Source organism: Pseudopipra pipra, chromosome 1 (genome assembly GCF_036250125.1).
Source record: "Pseudopipra pipra isolate bDixPip1 chromosome 1, bDixPip1.hap1, whole genome shotgun sequence".
Classification (NCBI taxonomy): Eukaryota; Metazoa; Chordata; class Aves; order Passeriformes; family Pipridae; genus Pseudopipra; species Pseudopipra pipra.
The window spans coordinates 35,294,555-35,305,631 of NC_087549.1; the positions used below are offsets into that span (position 1 = coordinate 35,294,555).

The window sequence follows — 11,077 nt, forward strand, 5'->3', positions numbered from 1 at the left end:
AGAGCTCAGACATACCTGTGAGCCATGCTGTGCCTACTCTCTGGCATAGAATAAGGCTCTGTTCACAGGACCAGTCAGGCTTCAGACTAATGCTGGTCGTTTATGGCTCTAGAACTGTTAAAGGAGCTGGGAGTTGATGGCATTTTACTGGATCTGCTTTTAACTTCAGTGATATCCTATTCCACTAAGAACGTTAAGCAAGACGTGCTGGTATGATCCAGCCTTACTCTTTATCCTCCACCAATGGCCAATGTCAGAGGTGCTGAGCAGGATGTATCCTTTGGTTGAGGTAGTATATCATGATAATGTACAAAGCCACAAGTAATGGTTTAGTGACACAATGTGGGAATGTATTTGGGTAAAGTGAGGTCTGTTAAAGCATGGTCATTACCAGAAGTTTAAGAGGCGGGACTTCACACTGAAATAGCTGCATTTAAAGAGGTGGTACTTACCTCAACTGTCTTGCAGGTCTCCTCCAGCTGTGTGACTATTCCTTGCACTCTGTCGTTGCTCCCCACCAGGACTGCAATGCCATCACTCAGCTCAGACTAGGCAGTAAGGGGAGAGCAAGTAGGAGGGTGTTAGATACTGTCCCACTTAACAGTGGCACATGTAACATTGGGGAGCAGGAGACAAATAAGCCATACCAGGGTATTAGCTTGTCTTTCCACCAAAACTGAGGAAAATTGGAGCTTTATGTGCTCACAAGATACCTGCTAGTACTTTGACATTTGTTTCCTCTCCTAACACACTACGAAAAATTAACATTTTTACACTTTTAATTGAGAAGAAACTGTGGGTTTTGGAACTTTTATTTCAGAAGAAACTGGAGAGAAGGAAGCACTTTGTTTTAAGAAAATCTTCTAGATACTTTTTGTCTGAAGCCTTGTTTCAACAGACCCAAAATATTTCATTGGGTTTGTAGAGAGAAAAGACTTTGTCTCTTAAGGGGTTGTTTTTTTCAGTGTCGGGGTCTAGTCACACCACAATGGTATTTCCATGAGGATTGTAGCACTTGGCCTTGGAGAGGAGAGCTAGTCCATGGACCTGGAGGGACCAGGCTGTTACTGAGTCGTTGGCATGTGAGCAGTGGAGTTAGGGCTGTGGTGAGAGGGGAAGGAGAAAAGGAGGAGAAGAAGGTGGAGGCTGAGCCACTGGTGCAAGGGAAATGAGTGGAGGAAGGAAATGACATGACTGTGGGTATGAAGAAGACTGCGAGGTATCCTTAGGGGAGACAGAGATGCTAGTCCCTAGGGAACTTGGGGAAAGTGCTGGAGAGGACAAAGGGCCCTTGGCACACCACTGTAGTAACAGAGACAACTGTGTACGTGGCCTCCACAGCTTTGTAAAGTATCCTTTGAAGCACACATCCTGCAGCCTCCAGGTTACCCCTCCCGTCTTGGGCATGACAGCCTCTTCTCACAGGCACTCTGGTATCAAAACTACAGCTTGCAAATCTCCATGCAAAAGGAGTGACTGGGGGCATGGATTCAGTCCAAGAAACTTCTCCTCCTTCTCCTACCTATTTTGATTGAAAAGGATGTTTGTAACTACTTTCCTGAAGTGACTTCTCATTTGTAGTTTCTACACACACGCATCTGTGTGACAAAGTTGGAGGCTGGGATTGCAAACTTGGCCTGTCTGATTGCTTGCCCCACTGGGGCCCTCCAGAAAAATGAGCTGTTTATCTCAGGAGGATAACCCAGTGAGTCAGGTTTTAAATTAATACTGTATTAAAAATAAACAAGTCTTTTACTGGTGACAGCAAGGGCAGAAGATGTTAGGTACATCCTGTGCTGCCAACTATTGAATATTCCTGCATTCACTTGCAGGAAGAGGTTTTTCACTTAACTTTTCTTAAAAATGGAATGCTTAAATGTAATAGTGCCTGATAGATAACTACTTGATTTGAAATGGTCTGTTCTCTTTCCAGTTCATGTGTTGGACATACCACTCACTTGTCTGATCTAAAAGCACTGAAAACAAAGTGTTAGGAACATCAAAAGAGAGATCCTCAGCTTCACATCAAATTGCTCTCTAAAATGTTTAGTCACTATAATAAAAAAATTGGGACAATGTAATACCTTTCTGTGTGATCTCTCCTAAATTTATTTTTCTGTGTTTCCAAACAGTTCCTGCAGATTTACAAGAGCCTTTCACTCACATACAGGAGTGGCTAAGGCAGCTCCAAACCCTTTTGTAAATTCGCAGGAAGCCCATGGGAATAATCTCCTGTCGATGGTTGCTGGGAGGACTATGAGATACTCGAAGATATTTACCTTCTGCTGCTGGTAAACATTTGTGAGAGGAGCAACTTGACAGTCTTTGTGGGCACCAAAGACTTTGCACAAGGAGCAGGTGGGCATTTCACAGTTCAAACAATAGATATTAATTCTCTCATCTTCGTGCTCTTCACACATTGGCTGGTCACATTTCCTTTCAGGTCTGCAAAAGAAAACAAGTTTAAAACAAACTTTGTGCTCATGGGTTTCTGATGACAACGCTTATGGTATTAGCATGAAATACAGTACATTTGAATAGCAGCATCCAAAGCTGACTTGAATCACACAGCATAGACTTAAACCTGCTCTGTGGTACGACTAAATAGACAGTGGTACAGCTTAAGTCCTGACCCAGTAGGATGTGACGACAATATAGCAACATGACTTCATATGGGGATTCCCATATGAATGAGGAATGAGACTCGGAGTGCGACAAAACTCTCGCTCATATTTAAAAATTTAAACAACCTCACTAAGCCTGATTTCAGACTACTCATGTATTTTAATTAGCATGTTATCTAACAACTGTCTGAAATATGAAACATACCTAATATCTTTCTGGTTCATCATGCAAAATGTTGGGCACTTGGCCTCAATGCAGCAAAGCTCTTACGAAGGGAACTTGTTTGAAGAAAGAGTTGTAGATACTGATGAACCTTTAGGCCCTCAACTCTGTATCTCTGCTGATGAACTTTGTGAGACATTGGTCAGGATTGTCAATACCAGACAGGACTAGGTCCTTAAGCCTTTAATATAGGCCAGCAACCAAAAAAAGGTGTCACAAAAATTAATTTTGTGCCCCGTGTTTAGCTTATACAGTGTCAAACGATTTAATAGTAGGATAGTCAATTGTACCCATCACAAAGAGCTTGGCTTACGCACGAATGCTAAGCCAGGAACTGTCACCACATTATAGCTCCGTCCTGATCTTCCCTTCCCCAAAACGATTTAGCTGTATACACACAAGTCTACACAACCTGCTATTTTGGGAACTAATTTAGTTGCAGGTTCCTTCAAATGAGCCACTTGGCTGATGTTCCCAGTGCGAGTGAGACCTCTGGTTTGGTGCACGTGGGCAGGGTGGTGCTTTTCTGAGCCATGCTTCAGGCTTAGCACCCTGAGCACATCTGTGTCAAGCACATGAGTGTATGATGATGTGGCACCAGAAGACAGAGTCAGTAGATTGATAGAGGGAGTGTGTCTGGGTGTTTAAGCTTCCAAAAGCTGACACTTCTACTGTGGCAATGTTAAATATTTCCAGCATAAACCATTATCCCCTTCTGCTACTGTTTAGAAGGGGAACTATGACTTAGATGTAGCAAGTGGAACAATAAATATAACAATGGAACAATAAACATATAAATGTATCTTTCCATCATTAGATAGAAAATACTTTCCTAAACTATAGAATTTAGTGGAATTACATGGGAACATATTTTAAAGCCATTCTATAGAGCTCTGTAGCAAGGAGGCAACCAGTCACTCTATTAAAGCTTAAAAATGTATGGAAAAAGCACTATTTTATATTATATTACAGTAGAGTTTTTCCATACAGCTTGGTAGAATCGATATGGCATTTATTTTTTAATGATAAAGTACAGATTTTTCTCTTCTGAAGGGAATGGAATGTGATCAGTTAGATGCATTTTTAAAAAAAAGCAAGAAAGAAAACGTCTCACACATTCTTTTTTTTTTTTTTTTTTGTAATTCAGGAGGGCCCTGGGATTTAAAGGGATCATAAGGAATATCTGTAATCTGAAATATAACACCATATACCAGAATAAAACAAGTTGAACACTTCTGAAGGACGCCTATATTATTTGGTCTCCTCCATAAAAAATGCTTTACATTGTTTGCAGATGACTGCAAACAGCCCCTAATATATTCACATTATAGTGCACAGTGGGAGTGCCCATGTGTGAGGGCAATATAATGAATTTCAAAGTGATTAATTAAGCCTGAAATAGTGTCTCTCCCTGCAAATATTTACAAGACCAGAGCCAGAAGCTACTAGAATTTTATTGGACACTGGAGTGGTGCCAGTTGCATGAAAGACACATTGCACAGAGCAAAAAGGTGACGGTGTCAGGCAAGTTCAGCCAGAAGCAGACAACCTTCAAAGGTGCCGCAGAGAGCTGGAAGAAACCTGGCAGAACTCCCTGAACTAGTGAGGCCCTGAAGACAGTGTCAGAAGACTAGAAATAAACAAATTTAGTCTCCTTTAGGCTGTGCAAAAGGAGAGATTTTTAGCACAACATTCTTCAGTGACTTCAGAGGGGATCCTCTAGGTCTATGTTGGTGTAGCAAAGGCCAAAACACAATCTCTAAATTTAAAATGGAGATTGCTTCTGAAAGAGGAGATTAAAGAGTAGCTGATAGGAAAATTACAGCATGGCTTTAGTAAGAGAAAAGCTTCACCACAGCTGTGATTGTGACCAAAGAAATGGCAGGTTGCTGAAATGTCCTGATAGCTTTATGGTCTCATTCTCAGACTCTGCTCTTTGAGATGCAAAGCCTGTGTTTGACTGCTACAGGCTTATTCTTTTCCATTAGAACTTGGTTTGGACATTAATATGCAGAGTGTTGTGTGTGTTTTATGGAGAGGAGGATTCTCAGGTAAGTAATGACTGGTAAGGTCACACCTGGAGTACTGGCTGTGTCCAGTTCTGGACTCCCCAGTACATGAGAGATATTGACATACTGGAGAGAGTCCAGCAAAGGGCCCTGAAGATGATTAGGGGTCTACAGCAGCGTTCCTGTGAGGAAAGGCTGAGAGAGCTGAAACTTTCAGCCTGGATAAGAAAAGGTTAAGAGGAATCTTAATAATGACCTTGATCTTACCAACACATTTGAGTGTCTAAATACCTGAACAGAGGGTGTAAGGAGGATGGAGTCAGGCTCTTTCTGATAGTGCCTGGTGCCAGAACCAGAGGCAATGGGCACAAACTAAAACACAGACTGAAACTGTTCCTTCTGAACATCAGGAAACACTTTTTTACTGTGAGAGTGACTGAGCACTGAGACAGATTTCTCAGGGAGGTTGTGGAGTTTCCATCCTTGGAGATACTTGTAAGCCATCCGGATATGGTCCTGGGCAACCGGCGCTGGGTGGTCCTGCTTGAGCAGGGGTTGTTTGGACCAGATGACCTCCAGAGAGAGGTCCCTTCCAGTCTCAGTCATTCTGTGACTCTGTGATTTGGTGAGGAAATGCACAATTGCTGAGCACATAAAGAAGCACACTTTAATTAAGAACATAACTGCTGTTTAGTTAGAAGGCGTGCTTTCCTCAGGATTTTTTCAAACCCAAGAAGGTCCCTGCTGTAGTCCTGAATGCAACTTTGATAGTGTTTTTACTGAGGATCCTAAGATAGCTGTAGCCCTTCCTGTACCATCACATCACCTAGTGTCTGCAGCTGGTCAGGGGATGAAGAGAATCTGCATGACTGTATGAGACACATTATGTAAAGTCATTAGTTATTAAACTCGGTATCAATCTTGGGCATACAGCACTAATGACTGGTCTCCACCTGACTTCATACTGCTCACCATGACCCTTTGAGTCTGGTAGTACAGGGAGTTTTCAGTCCAGTTCACTTTCCACTGTCCAGTCTAGACCTTATTTCAACAGTTTGCCAATAAAGATGTCACAGGCGACAGTGCCTAAAGTCTAGATAAACAACATCCTCTCATGCACGGAGTTAGTCATCTCACCATAAAAGGCTATAAGATTGGTTGGGCTGATTTCTTCTTCATAAATGCATACCAACTATTTCTAATCACCTTCTTGTCTTTTATATATTTGAACAGAGTTTCCAGGAGGATTGGCTTGAAACACTTTCTAGGGACAAGTGTGAAGATGACCAGCCTGTAGTTCCCCAGATTCTAGTACTTGCACTCCTTGAAGATTGGAGGAACATTTGTTTTCTTCCAGTCCTGTCCAACCCCAGAAAATTATCCCAATAATCACAACCTTTCAAAGATTATTGAGAGTGACCTGGCAATGACATCAGTCAGCTCCCTCACTACTTGTAGATGTACAATTTTTTTTTTAATAGTCTCTAACCTGATCCCCCTCCACCAAATGTAAATCTTCCTTGCTCTAGACTTTCCCACTGGTCTCAGGGTCCTGGGATTCCTGAAGACTGAACTTGTTAGTAAAGTTTGAGGTGAAGGTGGCATTGAGCACCTTGGCATTTCCCATTTCTTTTGTTACATGAGACCCTCCTCCATTTAGCAGTGAACTCACACTTTTCCCATTCTTCCTTCTGCTGCTGATGTACCTCATTAAACTCTTTTTAGCCTTCATGTCCCTTGTCAGATTCAGTTCCAAATAGGCTTTGGTTTTTTTAACTTCATCTGTACATAATTGGACAGTGTCTCAAAATCTTCCTGAATCACCTGTCCACCTTCTTTATGCTTCTTTTTCAAAGTTCTATTTTTATCAGGAGCTCCCAGTTAATCAATGCAGATACCCTGTCACCATTGCTTGAGTTCCTGTATATGGGGATAGACCATTTTTGACCTTGGAGGAGGTGGTCCTTGAAAATCAATCACACCAATGGACTCTCTCAAAAGCAGTGAAAAGCCCACCAATAGCCAGGGTAGAAATGGGACTTGAAAAATGAGAAGACTATAGAAGTTCATGTGGACATAAGGATTCCTATAGCTCTGTTACAGTAGTATCAAGAATGCCTGGCCCAAGAAAACAATTGGTGCAGCTGAGTTTGGGGCTTTGTGTCCATGGGGAGTAGGAGAAGATCGAGGTCATCTCGCTCCTCATCTCTTTCACTGCACAGCCTGCGGGGCTCCTCCTGCAGCTCCCTTTCTTGGTGACCTGTGGTCAGAGAGCTCATTTCCCTGGCCCAGCCTGTCTGAGATCTCCAGACACCTCTACAGTCTGTCTTGGAGAGCCACATCTTCCCTTGGGAGCTCAGACTAAGACCTCGGAGGGGTCAGGGAGAGCTGCTTCTGGCAGTTCTGTCTGCCCAGCCCCACAGCCCATCCATCACTGCCTTCACAGAGCCCACACAGGCTGACTCTCAGCACACTGCCTGGTCCCTGCTGCACACTATGGGGCTGAAGGGACAGCCTGTACCTTAGGTTCTCCCTGGTAGGTGCAAGGCAGAGAGAGTGCTTGACCCTCCCTGATCAGGATTCAACTGGTAACAAAGCCCACAGCACCTTTTGATGTGGAACAGCCAGCGAGCTCATTAGAGGCTGCCAGGTTTTACAAAAAGCCACAGCCTCCTGTTGCTACCCTTTTCTGGTAGCAGCAGGCATCCTGATGTTCCTCAGATAGTTCAGGTGATCGGTGGCCTACAGACTTTCAAAGATTGGTTTAATTTTTAGCCAACCCAATTTCCACTGGGTTCAGTCCTTTGCCATCCTTTAAAGCTTTGTAGAAGCCACCACCTGCTTGAAGATTTCTTCCCTTGTGTTGCTAATACATTCTAAATTGGGCGACAGGCTATGCTGCCATCAGCTGGAATTTGATGAGCAATGGGATAAGGGACCATATGATGTGCTACTCAGTAGATCTGCATGTTATGGCTCAGGCAGACCCTCCCAACCCCATAGCCCAGTGCCTGCCCCAGCTTTTATTTAGAAAAAACCAAATTCCCTAATTCAAATATAAACTCCAATTCCAAACAAACCAACAAAAAACTCCAAACACCAAAAAACTTTTGAAATAAGCTATTTTTGTCTAAGCAGGAGAAAAGGCTTGTTACCCAAATGAATTCCCCTCGCTCTCCTAAGTTGATGCAGCTGGCACGTGTAGCTGTAGTGAATTATACCCACAGAAGGACTCAAGGGGAAGGGGTTCTTATCTGAAAATCATGGGTGCTCCCATGAAGGAGGAAGGGTTGTCTTAGGAATAAACAAGGAGGCAAAGATCACATCTCATCCTTCTTCCTATGTACCTCTGCCAGACCCCAGTCATCAGTATAGAAGAGACAGGTACAAAAGGGGGAAGTGGAGAAGACTTGATTTCCCTGGACTTTTTGGTTTCAGTGGGACAGCACAGGGTAAAGCCATCTTACTCACACCCTCAGGGGAGCCCTAGGAATCTTAGGCAGAGGGAGATAAGCAGCTGAGGCCTGTAGAGGACCAAATACTTTAGATAATGCTGTTATGCATTGCTGCTGCTACATAATCCTAACAATAACTTTCATTCTAAGGACATACCTGAAGGTTAAATAAGCACCTTAACGGATTAAGTAAATGAACCATTTGGACAAATATATAAGAAAATATGTGTTTATATTTTTTTTTCTATTCTCCCTTTTTATTCATCACGTGTTTTATTTCTGTGGAATTTAAACAAATCTACTAAATCTATTCTTACATTTCTGTTTAATTGAATTTCGTTCCAATTGCTCATGAATTACATGGGGAAAAGGAGCTGTATTTCTTTATTTTTTTTAAGCTAAATACAACTGTGAGCTGAAAAATAAAGCAAAACCGAGGAAGACATGAGGCCACACATGTCCAGCTTATTTCGTCAAAAGCCAAGTCCATCATCGTAGCTTTGCTGATTAATTTCCTCTGAGATTTTCCTGACTAAAATAATATTTGGGTATCAATGACACACACGGGGGTAGATGACCTTCACTTGGCACTGAGCGCAAAGGGCAGCAGAAAGAACAGTTTTAAGCCAGCTTCGTGCTCTCTAACGCTTTGAAGCTTCAACCCATGCCCAGCTACAACAGTCCTTGGAGGGATTCAAACAGCTGAGAATAGCCAAAGCCACCGTCAGACTCCAAAACATTCTCTCTGCTGGTGACTGTCCTCCTCTGCCCCCTTTAGGTACTGGAAGGCTGCTCTAAAGTCTTAGCAGAGCCTTCTCTTTTCCAGGTTGTACAACTTCAACTCTCTCAACCTATCTTCAGAGCAGAGATGCTCTAGCCCTCTGATCATCTTTGGGTCCCTCATCTGGACTCACTCCAGCAGGTCCATGCCTTTCTTGTGCTGAGGATCACAGTCCTGGATGCACTACTCCAGGTGGGGTCTCATAAGAGCAGAGTAGAGAGACAGAATCATCTCCCTCCTACCTTCCCCCCTACTAAGTTCTCCACAGTGGTATCATGCATCCAACCCATCTGAGAGAAAGAGAGATGAGAAAATATTTTTCTGTTGCTGGATTCATTACACATCAAATGCAGGAAATTACCACTCAGGAGTAACCTTACTTTTTAGGATTAACCCATTCCTCTGCCCTGAGGTCTTGATCCATGTGCATAGCCATGCAGCTCTGATACGTATTATTTTTGGTTATTCCTTTTCTTTTGTGGACTCCTAAATAAGACTTGGTTTCATGAGTTCACATCCCAAGCTGACGGGAATGTAGACTTTTTATTACTGAGTTTTGATTTGACATTATGATGCAGCCGACCTTCTGTGTGAATTTTAGTTTTCTCCTTGTTTGCACTGTCTGTCCCTCAGAATTTTCTAACGAGATTTGAAATTCCTTCCCTTTTTTAGCATGAGAACACACAGGTTAAAGACAAATAAGAATTGTCTGAACTGTTTTTGCAATAAATAATATGAGCTACTTTTCCCTTATTCACGTGAGTAGCTGTGCTGACCTCAAGGACCTTGGTTGCACTGGCAAGTGTTGCTTGTGTGAATAAGCCCGATGTTCTGCTGCAAGGGAAGCTCAGGGAAGCTCAGCACCTATTTGGATAAGTTTTCTGTGCTCACTGAGAGCTGACTTCATTGCACAGCAAACAGACAGGCAGTCATGGCAGCATGATCCTTTTCCAAGAGAGAAAACAACTAGATCAACCTCATGCATGCCAAATGGAAAGACCAAAGGGTCAGCCCCCTAAGCCATGTCTGCTTTTGTGTCAAACCCCCTCTGAAGGACACACGTTCCCTTGTTACCTTGTGGACTCCTGCTTGTAGATGTCGATGATGTTCTCCACCAGCAGGTTCCTCTGCAGCCCATAGACACCATGTCGGTCCAGGACCACCTCGTGCCTGCAGGAGGGACAGCGGAAACGACCTCCCGACGCCACAGTTGTACCTCCCCTGGTCGGCAGGTAGGGGTTGGAGGCCTGTTCTTGCCAAGCAGCACAAGGAGAGGAGGGTAAGGCCATGAAAAATCATGAAAATCTCTTCCAAAAGCACCAAATGGTAGGAAACCATTTGTCACTATGCCAAATAAGAGGGTAGCTCCAACACACCACCCCTGGAAAAGCATCTGGTGACTACTGGTGAGAGGCCAGTCCCTCAGCTCACACTTGGCCATGTCCCCGCAGCGAACAGGTGACACTTTCCCCTGCTGTTAGCTCATCCCTGGTCCCCGGGGACATCAACTTTGGCTTTAAATCACTCTCCCCCTCCCGTATCACCAACTGTTAAAATCAGTCAACCAAAACATGTAAAAAACCTGCTTTCCCATTCATTCCAGCCTGTGCTGCTTGGGAAGGAGAGCTCTCTGTGGGAAGAAACCTACCTGGAAGATGTCACTGGCGCATTTCCGACAGAGGTTGTGCTGGCAGGGCAGGATGACTACGGGCTTGGTGAACATCTCCAAGCAGATGGGGCAGATCAGCTGTTTCTCCAGGTTGTCCATAGTTTGTTGCTCTTTGGAGAAGGACTTATAGCTCAGGGAGGTGCTCATCCCTAGCTTTTCCAGGGGCATATGCTCGGGACCACGGCCTTGTGGAGAGGTTTCCAGGTTAATTTCCCTTGAAATAAGTCCAAGGCTGTGCTGGGATCAGAGGCTCTCTGGGTTGCTCTGGCTGGAGGACATTGTTCAAGCGAGGGCTGGAGGGAGCTGGGGCTGTTTT

General features: G+C 43.8%; 1 protein-coding gene across 1 annotated transcript in view; it reads right to left on the reverse strand.

Moving 5' to 3' along the window:
- The window catches only part of TRIM55 (tripartite motif containing 55), a 37,186-nt gene extending 26,109 nt beyond the window's left edge, over window positions 1-11,077 (reverse strand). Inside the window, exons 1-4 of the mRNA XM_064651718.1 lie at window positions 10,741-11,077; window positions 10,167-10,339; window positions 2,280-2,445; window positions 453-548 (exon numbers count right to left, since the gene is read on the reverse strand). Coding sequence (XP_064507788.1) covers window positions 453-548; window positions 2,280-2,445; window positions 10,167-10,339; window positions 10,741-10,929 — 624 coding nt within the window. The 5' untranslated portion in view covers window positions 10,930-11,077. The remainder of the gene's footprint in view (window positions 1-452; window positions 549-2,279; window positions 2,446-10,166; window positions 10,340-10,740) is intronic.